General features: G+C 49.6%; 1 protein-coding gene across 1 annotated transcript in view; it reads left to right on the forward strand.

Moving 5' to 3' along the window:
- The first annotated feature begins 668 nt into the window (after positions 1 to 668).
- The window catches only part of LOC134042020 (serine/threonine-protein kinase pim-1-like), a 36,873-nt gene continuing 19,726 nt past the window's right edge, over positions 669 to 17,815 (forward strand). Inside the window, exons 1-2 of the mRNA XM_062489093.1 lie at positions 669 to 773; positions 832 to 882. Coding sequence (XP_062345077.1) covers positions 669 to 773; positions 832 to 882 — 156 coding nt within the window. The remainder of the gene's footprint in view (positions 774 to 831; positions 883 to 17,815) is intronic.

Genomic DNA, 17,815 nt, shown 5'->3' on the forward strand with positions numbered 1-17,815 from the left:
ACATGTTGATTCTGGGATAGAGGTGGGCATTGACCAACCTCACTTCTTCCCTTGTGAGCCTGGCTCAGCCTCCCACCGAGGTAAGGTGGGAGCTGGGCCACTCTCTGGTGGGAGGAAGGGTCTTGTGCCAGCCTGGAGAGCCTGTGCACATTGCCAGGGAGCAGTTGTGCCCTGCAGGTGCCCCCTGCCATGAGCTGTGCTGCTGCCAGTGCCCCGTGGAGCTGTAGGGCTGCTGAGCTGTGGGGCAGGGAGAGGAGCAGGAGGCTGCATGTGCAGCTGAGCCATTGCTGGGAAGCACAGGGCTCTGGGCTCCCTGCTGTCCCAGGGCAGCCCAGAGGCCAGGGAGTTCCCCTGGGAGCTCTGTGGAAGTGGCTCAGGGTGTGCCCCTGGCCTGCCTCAAGGGGCTGATGGCAGGAGCAGGTTTCCTTTTCAAGCTATTTTCCAGGAAAGTTTCCAGGAAAGTTTCCAGGAAATGTGTTCCATGAAACATGGAGCTTCAGATGCTTTTGTTTTGCTTTGCAGCCTCTTGTTACATTTTGTGTGTCCACTTTGCAGGCCTGACTGGCTACCCTCTTGCCAAGAGGTTTTCCCTGGCAAATCCTTCTATGCTCCTTCCCTCCAAGCCATTGCCTCCCATCCAGAAGGGCTCTCCTTCAACCAAGTCAAATATGATGTCCAGAGGAGAGCGGGACAATGGGAAAAATGGCACTGGCTACAAGGAGGACAATATTAGAAACAACCGGGACCAGGATTCAGAGGGAAAAGCACATAAGGTAAGGCAACCAAGATAAGTCCTGTGTGGCAGATTTTCAGTTTATGTCCTGTAAGCAGAGATCGGAGACCATTAACTGTGGTGTGAGCCTAAGGAAGAAGGTGAGCAAAGTAGGATCTCAGCTGGACTCTGCACTTCAGGCTGTCTTTGCAATGGGTGTGTAGTGCAGATTTCAAGTCCTCACTGTGTATCTATAGCAGGAGAGGGCTTTGAAAGGTTTCTGGGCTCTGTCATGGTTGCTCCTCTGTCTTGTAGCTGAGAAAACACCAACAAGAAGGCAGCGCTGCTAAAGTTGTCTGCTCCAGCTAAGCAATCCTCCTGCATTCAGTAACCCACGGGTATCTGTGAACCATATCTATGTCTTGGTGGTGGTTTCCATCAGCTCTGTCTGGTGGAGATGGAAAAAGGAGTTTGCTGGAACAGGCAGTCCTGCAAAGTCAGTTCCAGGTTGACGCAGCTTTTTGAGCTGTGCAGCCATGGCCTTCTACACAGTTGTCTCTGATGCTATTTCTAGATTTCTTCAGCTTCTGGGCAGCTGTGTGCTGTGGCATGGCTTTGTCCAGAGAGAAGGGATGGGAGGTGGCCATGGGGAGAGCAGCCCCAAGCCCAGGCACACGATTGCCTTTGCAGCAGGGCCAGCACCTGCAGTTGTTCTGGGTTTGCCATGGGGTGCAGGAGGAGGCAAATGAGCAACAGCTTTGGCAAACAGAATGTCCAATCAAAGGCTGATGTACTTGATTCCAGCCTTGCTGAGGAAGGGCCCAGTGTATCCCTGACAGGATGTGGTCCTTTAACTGTAGTTTGAAGAGGACTTGATTTGGGGCTTTAGTTGTGCCAGAAAGGAAGGGACACTTAAAGAATGGTGTGCACCTGCCCCTCCTACCTCCACCCTCCTTCCTGGTCATGGCATGGGGGCCCTGGAGCAACTTGGGCAAGCAGAGACCTTGCAGAGAGCAGCAGGGCAGGGAGCTCTGCTGAACTTCCTAAATGCCAGTGAGCCTGAGATGATGGAGGTGTGGGAGCTGGAGAGCACGGAGCATCGCGAGAGCTCAGCAGCTTCTGGGCTGAAAGGCTGCTGGGCAACTGTAAGAGGGAAGGGCAGCAGCAGAAGAATTGAGGGGCTTGAGAAAAGCAGGTTCTGACATCCTGCAGAATGGCTTTGTGGAGACTTGGTTGGTGATCAGCACTGGCTGTGAGGTGCCTAAGGGGCAGGGAGAGAACAGTGGTCTAAACCCATTCCCATACCATCCAAAAGGCCAGTGGAGGCAGTGGCACTGCAGAACATGCTGATGCCAACCATGTGGATTCCAGCTGGGAGTGTAGCTGCAATTGCAGACAAATGAGCAGGAAGAGAGAGGTGGGAAATTTGGGAGATGGTCTCTCCCTCACCAATTCCCTTTCCTATGCCGCCCTTCCCCTTCCTAGGACAATCTGCTATATATGATATTGACTTTTCCTGTCAGGGCATGTGCAACTGTCTTGAGTCATGAATGAGGGCAAGGCTGGATGCTACATTTGAGCACTGTGTACCACTCTTTCCAGGCATCCTTGCTGTATCCCAGAGGTGGGGATATGAAGAAGGGGTCATTGGGACTGCCTTTGATCCCCCCTATACCCAAGGCAGTCAGTCCCCGTGTTGGCAGTGCTGCAGGGTCTCTGCGCAGCTCTGTGCAGCTGGATGTCCAAGAGTCCCAGGACATGAGGTAAGCCAAGGTGTCTGCTGCTCCCCTCTGCAATTCAGCTCCCTTTTGCTATCTTGTGAGGTTCCTTTGCACAGTCAGCTGTCTCCCATGTATTTAGGCAAACCTCTGTGTATTCACCATTTGGCCCATCTGTGATGATCCAGCTCCATGTCAAACCCCACACCTCATGTCACAAGGGCAGAGAGGTGGTGGTGGTGGGGAAGAGGAGGCAGGGCTTAAAAGCATCTGAAGATGGGTCCTCTGCTGGGCTTGGTACTGATTCCCTCTGTAATGTTTGTGGTGTCATTTGGGAACTGTATTGCATGGGTCTGTCTCCTGAAGATGATAGAATACTGTGATCCTTGAGTCTCAAGTTCAGCACGCAAAAATTACGTTTTGCCAAATATTAGCTGCTGGAGAGGCGTCTGGACAGTCAGGTGCTGCCTCTGTAAACATGCTGTGGAACTTGTCTGTTTCTTGGCCTCCGGTCTGAAATGAGCTCCCAGAGAAGTTTGGTTTATAGATGTGTAAGCCAATCAATGTTTAATGCTTAGATCTTGCCTTAAAATCAAAGAGGGAAAGGTTCTAAAGAAGTTTTATAGGATGGTACCTGATGGAAAGATACTGGCTTGGATATGTTTGAGGAAATGTAGCTGTCAAGCTTATCCGAGTGATTACAATAATGAATGAGTCACAGAAATATCATTCCTATTGAAAAGCTTAGGTAGGGCTTTAAAAGTGCAATCTGAATATCCTTGGCTATCAGCTGAGTTGGAAAAGGCCTTTTCCTTCTTGGAAGATCAAGGAGGTGGAATATCCTTCTCAGAACACTCCAGTGCTCTGACCACATGTAGCACGAGACTGGCACCAGCGCAAGGCATGAGCAGGCAAAGCCAAGCTTTGTCAGCAGAAGCAAAGTAGCTGCCCTCCATACAGACTCGTGTCTCAGCTTAGCAACCTTTGCTGCTTCAGAGAGGCTGTAGGAGCCCCCCAGGTTTCAAAAGGAGAGACACCACAATTGGGGAGTTATGATGCAAGTTGGAGAATGACTGCTGTGTTTCAGCTGGAGCTTGGCCAGCTCTGTCTGACTGCAGCAACTGAAAGCTTAAGGACAATTAATCAGCTTTGCATCTTGTTGGCTTGATGTCTCTTGCATTTCCTCCTTCATCAGAGTGAACAAGCTAGGAAAGATTGCCTCCTCTCATGCTACACCTCTTCCCTCCCTTCTCTTTCTCCCTCCTCATATGTGCTTTTGTTCTCCCTTTCTCAAGGCCAAGACCGAGCGGCAGCATCAAAGAGAAGTCTGAACATGCAGGTAGGTACAGGGCATGTCTGTCCTAAAATGACCATTGGCATATTGAATCAGAGGTGACATCTTGAAAACTTGGTTATGAACCATGGTTTTAAGAATTTCTTTAAATTTGTTTCAATTCCTTGATGGCCTCAGTGGACTGTCCCAGAGCCCAGTCACTGGGATTATGCTCCGGGGATGCTCTGAAAACTCCTCTAATGTGAAGTCTTAGGTGGCATAAGCTGGAGTGGTATCTTGAGGCCCTGGAAATGCATTGCAGGAAACAAAACATTCCTCTCCATTCTTTGCCTGCCTTTTATCTCCCTGAAGCCTTTCTAGTGTTGCAATTAGAACCAAAAAAAGAAAGCATTTAGCAGGAAATGAGAAATATTCCCACTCCTTCCTCCTGCCCTTGAAGGAGAAGACTTTAACTTGGGGTATATTCTGAGCTGAACCCTTTGAGATCGGAAGGAAAGTCATGGAAATTGCCTGGTTTTTCACTGGGAGAAATAGGGAAACCTCCTGTGAGGGAAAGTCCTTTTGAATTTTCCAGTTTTGGAGAAGGACAATTCCAAATGGATGCAGCATATGCAGGGTCTGAGTTTGTCATCCTCTGACAGCACAGGCCCAAAGCCACCTATGGCAGGTTCACCATGGCAAATCTCTTGCCCCACTGCCTCTGCCTGTGTCAGTGTTGCAGGCTGAGGCTGGGGGAGGAGATGCCTTCTGCCTTGTCCCCCTGTCCCTGCCTTGCCTGATCCCTGACAAGTAGAATTGTGCCAGACAAACTGCGGTCTCTGGTGCGTCTGTGCCAGCCAATGCCTTTGAGTTGAAAGCCTCCAGCAAAGCCTGTTGTTGTTCCTTTGCCATTTTGGAGCATGTCATGATAGGAGAGTTGAGATTTGAAGAAATAGTTGTGCTGATGCAGAAAAAGGGATCAGATGCCCAGGCCCCTTTGCTCTGGGTTAGTTCTGCCAAATCCTGGGCAGAGGCCCTTTGGAATGACTCCTTAATTGGTGATATGCAGTTGGAATGCTTAATGCAGCTAGGGAGAAGTATTGCTCAATAAGTAAGGTGACATTTTTGCTGGATTAGTTCTGGACTGGAAATGAGCTGTATCATTACTCCTTATCTGGTGTGCTTTTACAAATGACCTGTTCCATCTACAGGCATAAAGAAATACAGATTTATGCAAGGTCTTCTTTTGATGATCTGCCCTATGGCATTTCCACCAAGCGAATTTGGAATTGTTTTTAACTGCAATGATCGGAAATGTTTGGATGTAGGTCTTATGTTGGGTTTTGGGTTCTCTGCAGGAAAGAAAGCAGGGAAAAAACCCATGAAGCAAAACCCATGAAGCAATAAAGCTTCGCAAAAACAGAATGTTTGCAAGCCAGTGTGTCCCCTACAGATATGGGCTCCTTGAATACTGGGGACAAGCAATGGGGAGGGCAAAGCATCTTTTACCTCTAATGTGGGTTGCCATCATTCATGAGCCTGCCCTTCCTTTGTTGCAAAAGGAAATAAAGGCAACCAACAAATGCCAACCCAGAACTGAGTGGGTGTTACAGAAACAAGTGCCATGAAATCTAGCGTTGGAAAGGAATGATTTCCTAGGTGTAATTGTCAAATTCTGGAGACCACTGTGGGTTGCCAGCTGTTTGGAAGGAAAGAGATCCCTAAGTAGTGGGGTGGCAATGAGAAACACATAAGCAATGCAGTAGAAGCTCTCTTTCCTGGCTTGCTAGCACCATACTGTTCAGAGTAATTAAAGTGATACTAATTTCCTGAAAAATAAAAGCAAAGCAATTTTCTGAATAACTAAAAAGACCCCTTGGTTGCCTCATCCATTAGATGTATTGGTTCTACAGGTGGGAGTTCACCTAACTCACTTGTTCCCTTGTGAGCATGGCTCAGCCTCCCACCGAGGTATTTGGGAGCTGGGCCGCTCTCTGGTGGGAGGAAGGGTCTTGTGCCAGCCTGGAGAGCCTGTGCACATTGGCAGGGAGCAGTTGTGCCCTGCAGGTGCCCCCTGCCATGAGCTGTGCTGCTGCCAGTGCCCCGTGGAGCTGTAGGGCTGCTGAGCTGTGGGGCAGGGAGAGGAGCAGGAGGCTGCATGTGCAGCTGAGCCATTGCTGGGAAGCACAGGGCTCCCTGCTGTCCCAGAGCAGCCCAGAAGCCATGGAGTTCCCCTGGTTACTCTGCGAAGTGGCTCAGGGTGTGCCCCTGGCCTGCCTCACGTGGCTGCTGTTACGTGCATGTTTCCCTGTGCAGCTGTTTAGAAGTTTTGAGGAAATGTGTTCCATGGTATATGGAGCTTTAGATGCTTTAGCTTTGCATCTCAGCCTCTGTTCTATTTTATGTCTCCACATTGCAGGCCTGACTAGGTTCATGTTTTCCAAGTTGTTCCGGCCATCTCCCTCCATGCTCCCTCCCTCTAAACTGTTGCCTCCCATCCAGAAGAGCTCTCCTTCTTCTAAACCAATTAAAATCTGCAGTGTGGAGCAGGAGGGTGGGAAAAATGGCAGCAGCACCAGTGACAGTAAGAACAAGCAGGAGCTGGATTCAGAGGGAAAAATGCATAAGGTAAGAAGACCAAGATAAGTCCATGTGATAGATTTTCAGATTATGTGCTGCAGGCAGAGTTTTGAGACTTTTTCCTATGGTGTGAGGCAAGGGAAACCCCTGAGTAAAGGAAGGTCTCAGCTGGACTCTGCACTTCAGGCTGTCTTTGCAAATGGGTGTGTAGTGCAGATTTCAAGTCCTCACTGTGTATCTATAGCAGGAGAGTGCTTTGAATGATTTCTGGGTTCTGTCATGGTTGCTCCTTTGTCTTGTAGCTGAGAAAACACCAACAAGAAGGCAGCGCTGCTAAAGTTGTCTGCTCCAGCTAAGCAATCCTCCTGCATTCAGTAACCCACGGGTATCTGTGAACCATGTCTATGTCTTGGTGGTGGTTTCCATCAGCTCTGTCTGGTGGGGATGGAAAAAGGAGTTTGCTGGAACAGGCAGTCCTGCAAAGTCAGTTCCAGGTTGTCACAGCGTTTGAGTTGTACAGCCATGGCCTCCTACACAGTTGTCTCTGATGCTATTTCTAGATTTCTTCAGCTTCTGGGCAGCTGTGTGCTCTGGCATGGCTTTGTCCAGAGGGAAGGGATGGGAGGTGGCCATGGGGAGAGCAGCCCCAAGCCCAGGCACACGATTGCCTTTGCAGCAGGGCCAGCACCTGCAGTTGTTCTGGGTTTGCCATGGGGTGCAGGAGGAGGCAAATGAGCAACAGCTCTGGCAAACAGAATGTCCAATCAAAGGCTGATGTACTTGATTCCAGCCTTGCTGAGGAAGGGCCCAGTGTATCCCTGACAGGATGTGGTCCTTTAACTATAGTTTGAAGAGGACTTGATTTGGGGCTTTAGTTGTGCCAGAAAGGAAGGGACACTTAAAGAATGGTGTGCACCTGCCCCTCCTACCTCCACCCTCCTTCCTGGTCATGGCATGGGGGCCCTGGAGCAACTTGGGCAAGCAGAGACCTTGCAGAGAGCAGCAGGGCAGGGAGCTCTGCTGAACTTCCTAAATGCCAGTGAGCCTGAGATGATGGAGGTGTGGGAGCTGGAGAGCACGGAGCATTGCGAGAGCTCAGCAGCTTCTGGGCTGAAAGGCTGCTGGGCAACTGTAAGAGGGAAGGGCAGCAGCAGAAGAATTGAGGGGCTTGAGAAAAGCAGGTTCTGACATCCTGCAGAATGGCTTTGTGGAGACTTGGTTGGAGATCAGCACTGGCTGTGAGGTGCCTAAGAGACAGGGAGAGAACAGTGATCTGAACCCATTCCCATACCATCCAAAAGGCCAGTGGAGGCAGTGGCACTGCAGAACATGCTGATGCCAACCATGTGGATTCCTGCTGGGATGGTCTCTCCCTCACCAATTCCCTTTCCTATGCCACCCTTCCCCTTCCTAGGACAATCTGCTATATATGATATTGACTTTTCCTGTCAGGGCATGTGTAACTGTCTTGAGTCATGAATGAGGGCAAGGCTGGATGCTATATTTGAGCACTGTGTACCACTCTTTCCAGGCATCCTTGCTGTATCCCAGAGGTGGGGATATGAAGAAGGGGTCATTGGGGCTGCCTTTGATCCCCCCTATACCCAAGGCAGTCAGTCCCCGTGTTGGCAGTGCTGCAGGGTCTCTGCTCAGCTCTGTGCAGCTGGATGTCCAAGAGTCCCAGGAGATGAGGTAAGCCAAGGTGTCTGCTGCTCCCCTCTGCAATTCAGCTCCCTTTTGCTATCTTGTGAGGTTCCTTTGCACAGTCAGCTGTCTCCCATGTATTTAGGCAAACCTCTGTGTATTCACCATTTGGCCCATCTGTGATGATCCAGCTCCATGTCAAACCCCACACCTCATGTCACAAGGGCAGAGAGGTGGTGGTGGTGGGGAAGAGGAGGCAGGGCTTAAAAGCATCTGAAGATGGGTCCTCTGCTGGGCTTGGTATTGATTCCCTCTGTAATGTTTGTGGTGTCATTTGGGAACTGTATTGCATGGGTCTGTCTCCTGAAGATGATAGAATACTATAATCCGTGACTGCCACCTTCAGCACCCACAAGCATATGCTTGTAGAAATATTGGCTGCTGGAGAGGGGTCTGCGAATTCTAGTATTGCTTTTTTTACTTTTAACACGGGGTGCTGTTGTTCATGTTGCAACATTCCTTTGTTGTAAAGAGAAATATAAACAGCACATAAAACCCAATCCAGAACTCAGTGGGAGTTGCAAATAGAAAGGCCATGAAATCTAGCTTAGGAAAGCAATTACCTCCTGGGAGTTATTGTCAGATTCTGGACATCTCTGTGGGTTGGCATCTGTTTGGAAGGGAAGGGATCCCAAAGACAATGTCAGGCATAACTTCTATCTTCCTTGGCCTCCACTGTGAACTGAGATTCCAGGGAAGTTTTGGGTTATAGATGTACGATTTAATCAGTGTTTAATATTGAGGCCTGGATTCAAAATCCAAGAGGTCATGGTGCTAGAGAAGAGTTCTAGCACTGTACCTGATGGAAAGATTGGTTTGGAAATGTGTGATAAAATGCAGCTGTCATGCTTATCTGAGTTAGAAAGAAGGATAAATAAGAAGAAAGAAGGACTCAGGAGTATCATTCCTATTGAAGAGCTTAGGTAGGGCTTTGAAAGTGCAATCTGAATATCCTTGGCTATCAGCTGAGTTGGAAAAAGTAGTTTTCTTATTCAAAAAGCAAGGAGGTGGAATATCCTTCTCAGAACACTCCAGTGCTCTGACCACATGTAGCACGAGACTGGCACCAGCGCAAGGCATGAGCAGGCAAAGCCAAGCTTTGTCAGCAGAAGCAAAGTAGCTGCCCTCCATACAGACTCGTGTCTCAGCTTAGCAACCTTTGCTGCTTCAGAGAGGCTGTAGGAGCCCCCCAGGTTTCAAAAGGAGAGACACCACAATTGGGGAGTTATGATGCAAGTTGGAGAATGACTGCTGTGTTTCAGCTGGAGCTTGGCCAGCTCTGTCTGACTGCAGCAACTGAAAGCTTAAGGACAATTAATCAGCTTTGCATCTTGTTGGCTTGATGTCTCTTGCATTTCCTCCTTCATCAGAGTGAACAAGCTAGGAAAGATTGCCTCCTCTCATGCTACACCTCTTCCCTCCCTTCTCTTTCTCCCTCCTCATATGTGCTTTTGTTCTCCCTTTTTCAAGGCCAAGACCGAGCGGCAGCATCAAAGAGAAGTCTGAACATGCAGGTAGGTACAGGGCATGTCGGTCCTAAAATGACCATTGGCATATTGAATCAGAGGTGACATCTTGAAAACTTGGTTATGAACCATGGTTTTAAGAATTTCTTTAAATTTGTTTCAATTCCTTGATGGCCTCAGTGGACTGTCCCAGAGCCCAGTTACTGGGAGTGCGCTCCGGTGGTACAATGAAAATTCCTGCATTGTGAAGTGTTGAGTGGCAGGAGCTAGAGTGGTACTTTGGGGCACTGGTATTATAGTGTGGGAAAAGAAAACATTCTTCTCCATCCTGCATTTGGATTTTATCTCCCTGCAGCTTTTGTAGTGTTTCAATTAGGAGAGAAAAAGAAGGAAATCCTCATTTAGCAGGAAATGAGAAATGTTCCCTTTCCTTCCTCCTGCCCTTCAAGGAGAAAACCTTTCCTTTGGGCAATTTCTCAGCTGGACTCTTTGAGATCTAAGGCAGATTCATGGACACCGCCTGGTTTTGCACAGGGGGAAATCAGGAAACCTCCTATGACAGAAAATCCTGTTGAATTTTGCATTTCAGGAGAAGGACAATTCCAAATGGATGCAGCATATGCAGGGTCTGAGTTTGTCATCCTCTGACAGCACAAGCCCAAAGCCACCTATGGCAGGTTCACCATGGCAAATCTCTTGCCCCACTGCCTCTGCCTGTGTCACTGTTGCAGGCTGAGGCTGGGGGAGGAGATGCCTTCTGCCTTGTCCCCCTGTCCCTGCCTTGCCTGATCCCTGACAAGTAGAATTGTGCCAGACAAACTGCGGTCTCTGGTGCGTCTGTGCCAGCCAATGCCTTTGAGTTGAAAGCCTCCAGCAAAGCCTGTTGTTGTTGTTCCTTTGCCATTTTGGGGCATGTCATGATAGGAGAGATGAGATTTGAAGAAACAGTTGTGCTGATGCAGAAAAAGGGATCAGATGCCCAGGCCCCTTTGCTCAGGATTAGTTCTGCCAAATCCTGGGCAGAGGCCCTTTGGAATGACTCCTTAATTGGTGATATGCAGCTGGAATGCTTAATGCAGCTAGGGAGAAGTATTGCTCAATAAGTAAGGTGGCATTTTTGCTGGATTTATTCTGGACTAGAAATTAGCTATAGCATTAACCCTTACCGGTTGTAGTTTTGTAATTGTCCTGACATCCTACAAGGGAAATAAAATCTTGGTATGAGGCACTTATTCTTCCCCTACTGCTTGGCTGCTACATGATTTTATCCCCTGTGAAGCCATGTAAAGAAATAGTTCTAAGAGCTGTGTTGGAGAGTATTTGAGAATGACCCGCCATTAGACAAAATCTAATTTGTCAGTATCGGCCGTGATCAGAAATGTTTTGAGACAGGTCATATCTATGTTGGGCTTGGGTGTTTCTGCAGGAAAGAAGGTAGGGAATAAAGTCCTCCAAGAGTGAAGTAGAACAAAAGTGAAACTTCTGGATGATCTCTTTATTCCCTTCAGTGAGGGGCTTGCATATTCCAGAGGACATCTAACTGGGAAAGCAAAGCTTCTTTTGCATCTAACATGTGGTGCCAAAGTTTGTGTACCAGCAATTCCTTTGTTTTAAAGAGAAATAAAGAAAACACAGAAGTGTAAAACCTAAAATAGAATTGAGTGGGAGTTACAGAAACAATGGCCCTGATTACAGGATTGGAAAACAATCACTTCCTAGACAGTGTCAAATTCCAGAGACCAGTGGGAGTTTCCAACTCTTTGGAAGGAAATGATTCCTGGAGTAGTGGGGAGGCAACAGGCATAGAACCCATCTCTCCTGGCTTGCCAGCTCCACATTGTTCAGAGAAATTCAAATTATGCTAGATTCATGAAAAATAAAGAAACAACAAATGTTTGCAGTCAAAAAAATAAAGTTTGAATTCGCTACCCATTAGATGAGTTGATTGTAAAGGAGTGAGTTCAATTAACTCACTTCTTTTCCTGTACTTGATCTACAGATCCTTCTGAGTTTACGACACAAAACCAGAGGATGAAGGGAAAGAGCTCTTGGTGTGTGACAGGAGCTGGGATGCCTCTGCTCCCAAGGAAAAACGATGAATTGCTCAGATTGGAGACCTGCATGCGGAAGCCCAGCGTTGGGAATGGAGGTGTGGGCTCCCGGCCGGCTCAGGGGGCCTTGGCCCAGGAGCCCCGGCAGAGGCAGCTGAGCAGCGCTGTCCCCAGGGTCACTGCCAGGGAGGAGGACAAGGGGAAGGACCAGCATGGCTCAGCCTCCCACAGAGGTAAGGTGGGAGCTGGGCCGCTCTCTGGTGGGAGGAAGGGTCTTGTGCCAGCCTGGAGAGCCTGTGCACATTGCCAGGGAGCAGTTGTGCCCTGCAGGTGCCCCCTGCCATGAGCTGTGCTGCTGCCAGTGCCCCGTGGAGCTGTAGGGCTGCTGAGCTGTGGGGCAGGGAGAGGAGCAGGAGGCTGCATGTGCAGCTGAGCCATTGCTGGGAAGCTCAGGGCTCTGGGCTCCCTGCTGCCCCAAAATGTTGATCTGAAAGCATACAGGTTTAGAACCTGGGACTACTTTTAGGAACCAGAAAGATGTTTACTAAAATCAGCATAAGGGCAGATAAGAATCTCTGTCAAGAGCAATCTCCATCTCTGCCCTTCTCTATCAAACACAGAGGCTCTCCAGCAACCAGGGGCTGAGGCAGCAGGTTTCAGTCTGCTGGCCCACAGAGTAATGTCATGTCTCCTTCCAGGAGCCCATCCACTGGGAGAGGGTCTAGGCATATGTAGCTTGCTGCTTTCCTGCACCATCTCTGTGCCCTGTTAGAGCTCTGTAATCTGGAACCTGTCTTGCCTGTTGCCAAGCATGACATTTTTGGGCAATTGAAGTGTGCCAGAGATTTACAGGAACCTTTGCTTCCAGTTCCAGGCCTCCCACTGAGCCAGCTCAAGGAGATGGATCATCCCAGCAGTCCTGGTCTAACAAGTGACAGAGACCTGAGAGAGGGCTTTGGAAAGGTAAGGGATAAGAACAGGGATGAGCAGACTTCCATTCCAGTGGCTGTTTAGTGCTTGGCCCAAAATGCCTCTGAAAACCATGATCCTCCACTCTTGGGGGTTGGGGATTGTCTTGGGAATATATTTGACGGCTACTGAGCAATTGCTTGGCTGTTTCCAGTTGTGGAAAAGTCACTGCATGGAGATGGTGCCAAGGTCATGCCCGAAGCATTCTTTATATGCAAAGGCCATTTTAGAGAAGTTCTGATTGGCAGAGCAAACTGTAAACCAGTGAATGTGGGCAAAGGGCACCCTCAGAAGCAGAGAAGCAAAGATGCTAACGTTGAGTATAAGCAAGGCTTCAAAATAAAAACGGGACAGATTGATGTCTCCTGGTTACCTTTCTGGCTGTATCTCACAGCCCTCTCATTCTCACATTTTCTGCTCCTTAATATCCATGTTCCTCCAAATTGTTTTCACATGACTCCCTCCTCCTTTTGGTCTCCTGGTCTCAGAGACCAAGTCGTTGAGAGTCCTTCAGAGCTGAGTCCTTCAGAAGCCAGGAAGTGACAAACAGCTGCACTTCCTGGCCATAAGTGTTAAGCATCAGCCAATTACCCCTCCTTGCTGCATAATGCACATGGCTTTTATTCTCCTGCCCTGGCCTGTAGGAGCTGAACTGCCTGCTCATGGGAGCTCTTCCTTTGTCTTGGAGCATTCCTATGACTTCCATGTTTCAAGTAGGGTTTCCTGTCACAGTTGGAGCAGAGTAAGGCTGTGGCACTAAAGTGTTCCACCTCACTGTGTATAATTGCCAAGGTGAGGATGGGAGACATTCTCCTGAAACTATTGGAATGCATATGGAGCTGGATTAATGTCTGTGGCACTCTGTGGACTCTATGCTCCCAATGAGATGATGTGCCTGGTTTGTGTGTCTCTGCTTACAGTCTGTGATGTATTTCCATTGCAACTAGGTTCGTTCTTCATTGTGCAAGTTGGCTGAAAAGAAGTTAGAGCAGAAGAAAACTGAGATTTTTGAGAATGAGATGAAGAAGAGGAATGAAATTTTATCATCCTTAAAGCTGCCTCCACTGAGAGTTGAGCCCAGGGATGCAGCTGAAGCAAGTAAGTGGTGTCTACACTGCTGGTCCTTTTTGAGCTCTTCCTTACCCTCTGCACAGTGTTGCAATCAGACTGGGGGGCTGTTGCACTTGCATCTGAGTGGAAACCTGCATAGGAATGATTTCCATTTTGCAGAGAAAAACACAGAGGCATTAATTGTCTTGCCCATGGCCTCACTTAGTAACAGAGTATCAGCTTCCCACCTTCACCTCTAAAATCTTTCAGAGTAGAAAATTCAGTCTTGGAAAGTCGCCTGCCCTTCAGACTCTGTTCTGAAGAGCAGCTTCCAGGCAATGTGAATGCAGAAGAATGCTTTTCCACCAAGGTGCAACCTGGAAGAAACCAAATTCAGCACCTTCTGATGAAAAGACCAGAGATCCTTCTCGAGCCACTCCCCTCCAAGGAGCTGGCACTGTAGAGCTGTGCTGAAGCCCTGAGGCAGTGCTTCTGTTGTAGCCCCAGGAGCAAGCAGCATTCCCCAGTGAATCCCGGCTGAGGGGCTCTGGCTGCAGCGCTGTGTGCGCTGCCCCGAGGGCGGCAGCAGGGACCTTCGGGGGCAGCACTCAGCCCCAGGGCACCACCCAAGCTTATCTGCACTTTCTTTTGGGAACTTGCCCAGCCTGCCTCTGAAACAGGAAAACGAAAGCATAGCAACACTGGCTTCTCCTTGTTTCTTAGGGGAAGCATCACTGCAGTTTGATTTTTAAACTGGAAGAAGGTAGATTTAGATTAGATATTAGGTAGAATTTATTTTATAATGAAGGCAATGAAATGCTGCAAGGGTTTTTCCAGAGAAGCTGTTGTTGATTTATCTATGAAGGTGTTCAAGGCCAGTTTACATGGGGCTCTGAGGAACCTGATCCAGATGAAGATGTTCCGTTTCCCAGGGGTTGGACTAGATGGTGGTTAAAGGGGCCTTCCCACCAAAATTGTCGTAGGTTTTCCTGGGTGATTGTATGATCCTTGTCCCATACTAGCGTGCCAGTGTTCTACTTGAAGTTCTTTGGGATAACACAGAGATGTTACCCAGCTCCAGCAAATTTTCTGGCCCTTTCCATAGTGACCCTGTCCAGCACCCTCCACTTACAAGCTCCTCTTTGGTCCCTGCAGGCCTCAGCCAAGCAGCTGTCAATGGCACAGCTTCCAGTGTGCAGAGAAAACACCCTGGTAATGCCTTGAAGAAGAAGGTCTTGAGGAAGCAGGACAAGATGCCCTTACTGCCCACTATGCCCATCATCCAAGAGGAAGGCAGTGTCCCATGCAACTCCTCAGGTAAGTCTGCTCTGTGGCAGCTTTTTCCCATATAGTTATTTCCTTGCAAAAGGAGCACAAAGTGCCTCCTGCCTCAGCCAGCACAACTGGGCTCTTTGGTCAATAGCCAGTCCGGGAATGAGCACCAAATCCACTTTTGAGTTCCTCCAGCTTGGTTGTCTTGCCGTAGTCGGTTCTTAGAGATGCATTGGAAAGTTGAGCTGAATAAAGTAGAGGTAAAGGCCTAAGCTCGGGCTTTTGTCCATCCTGATAATCCAAACTACAGCGCTGGTGCCAGGAGACAGCTGTAAGTGCAGAGAGGAGCTGGGGGCAGTGTGCCAGGGTGTGCTCACTGTGCACCTACGAGTACCACCACCATCAGTTGACCACTCCCCATCGGGGCCCTCTGCCTGTGCTGTTGTCCGGCTCTGCAGCCAGCTTTTCTGCTATCCCAGTAAGGGTTGTCTCTGCATGGCAGTCAGTGCCTTGGTGCAGTCGTGCTGCTGCTCCCTGAAGCGATCAATGGCTCCTGGCTGCCACCATCCCATGGCCTGCAATTCCAAGAGGAAACAAGCAGTGCCTCCTGTGTCACTGCAGCCAAACACAGTGGCTGCTGGTAGGAGGTGACAGTCAGGAGGGGCTGCCTGGTGCTCCAAGGTTGCCTGTGCTATCATCCCAACTAGGGTGAGATAAAAAGAAGGGAGCAAGGAATAATAATTGGAATGCTCTTTTCAAGTGATGCTACTTCCACGTTGAGAACTGACCAGAATTGAGCCTGGGTTGTTCCGGCTTGGCTTGGTGCTGTGGCAGGGCAGCTGCAGGAGTTTCCTCAGGGAGTTGCAGAGTGCCTCAGTCCTCAGGGCTGGGGGAAATGAGGGCGCTGGGACAAGAGAGGCCCCTGGGGGGTTCCCTCTAGGTGTAGCCATTCCCACTGGTCGTCCCTGTCTGGCAGGGAGTGGCAGCTCTGCGGCCTCAGGAACCTGCCGCTGGCTGTGCTACCTGTGGCACTTGGGAGCTGGCACTGTGTGGGCAATGGTCAGGTTTAGCCTGGAGCTGTGCCCAGCTGGGGGGGCTGGGAGAAAGCAAGGAGCCCAAGGAGGCAGACAGCAGGGAGGTGTGTGAGGCAGTGCCAGTTTGCAGCACATGGAAGCCTGGCTGGGAGCTGGGGCTGCAGGCCGCTCCATGGCGGGGTGCCTTGCCCGGGGCTGCAGCGCTCAGGGCTGACCCTCTCCTCACAGTGACCTCGCAGACGGCCACTGGTGCCGAGCGCCGACAGGAGCTGCTCCGTGAGCGTGGGCACAAGGACACAGCCTCTGCTGACCCACAGCAGTCCTTGCTCCAGGCACTCTCCTGGCTGGGCAGCGATGACTGGTAAGAAAGGCCCCGGTCACTCTGTCTCCCTCTTAGCGTTAAGGAAGCTTACAAGTGGATCTTGCCAGTGCCTCTGAGCCCCGACAGCCCAGAGGGCAAAGGACTCTGCTGAAACCACTCCAGAGCAGTGAGAGGATCAAGATTTGAGAGCAGCCTTTGCTTGGCCTCGGTCTGCAGCTGTGCTCCAGCTGCTGCCGCTCTGTGCTGCTCCCTCGCTTTGCCTGCTGCTCCATGGAGCTGCAAAGGAAGTCTTGAGGGAAGAGAGGAAGCTGTGGGATGAGATGATTTGCTGGCTGAAGGCAGCAGTAGGATGGCAGCAGTTTAGAGTGTAGAGATTTGGGTGCCTTGGGGCACTGGCCCAGTGGGACTGAGTAAGATTTCTCTCTGCTCCCAGTGCTGACAGCAATGGCAGGTGACGGGGTCTCCCTGTGACCTCCTGCATGTGAGTCCCAGAAGCAGCTCCAGGGAGTCACTCTTTCTGAGAAATGGACTGATTTGTGCTTTCAAATCCCCAGCCTGTCTTTACTCCTGAAAGGCTCATGGCAGAAGGGAAGGAGAAAGCAATGAAACCCTCTAGGAATCTTGGACTTTTTGAATTCAACTTTTTTCTTCTCACTGCTTCATATGGGCTGGAGGTGTTTTGCCAATACTCAACATGTGTCCCACAATTAGACACAGAGAGAAGGAGGCCCAGAGGTGATAACCCTACGAATGTTAGGTGATGCTGGTTAAGTTTTTGGTGATATTGGTTGTGATATCGGGGTTAGCATAAACTCACTGTTGGATGCTTCATTCACACAGGGGTACGGACTCCATTCACAATGGGATAAGCATGAAAAATCTGCCACATGCATCTCTTTGTGCAGTCACATTTGCTTTGCAATTCTCTTCTGCTTCCTCTTCCCCCTTTTTGTTTGGTGCCCTTTGAGGTACAAGAGAGCTTCTGCAGGTGTGGGGGGTCCCGGTGACTCTCAGGGGTGCCCGTGGGATCGGTCACCAGCCCTGTGCTGCAGCCCTGATGCCTCACACACCTTTCTGTAGCTCAGGGCTGCCTAGAGCAAGTGCTGAGAGACAGAGTTGTTTACACCTTTTAAATAACATGTTGCTGTAGTGGGCATTGTTTTTGGTAGGGGATTCTGGGAAAAGGCAGAGTTTCAACTGTTCTTTCCCAGGCGTGGAATCTTATGGGACACCCTGCTGCTCCTTTTCTGGGGAATGTGGAGGTGGAGTGGAGTGAGTGAGAAACAAGCCTGGATTGTAGCATGGAAACTGAGCTCCAGAGTGCCAGTGCAGACTTTTATTGCTGAACTGCCTGCTGGGGATGAAAAAGAAGGAAAATGCCCCAATAACTGCCCAAGGGGATTGTGTCTTAGGGACAGGTATAGGGAGGTGACAAGAAACAGGAGCATGACCCAGTCTCACAGCTTCTAGGAAACTGTGTCATAGGGACTCCATGGGCCAGACATTTCAGAAAGGCTGTCTTGTAAAAGAGCCACAAATGAAGACACTGAAACCCCTCTATTTGTCTCTTGGATTTGTGTATGCTTTTGACAGCAACAACATCCTGCGGGAAGGAGCTCCACAATTTCATTAAGTACTCCTTGAAAAGCACCTCCCATTGTTTG

Source organism: Cinclus cinclus, chromosome 3 (genome assembly GCF_963662255.1).
Source record: "Cinclus cinclus chromosome 3, bCinCin1.1, whole genome shotgun sequence".
NCBI classification, from domain to species: Eukaryota; Metazoa; Chordata; class Aves; order Passeriformes; family Cinclidae; genus Cinclus; species Cinclus cinclus.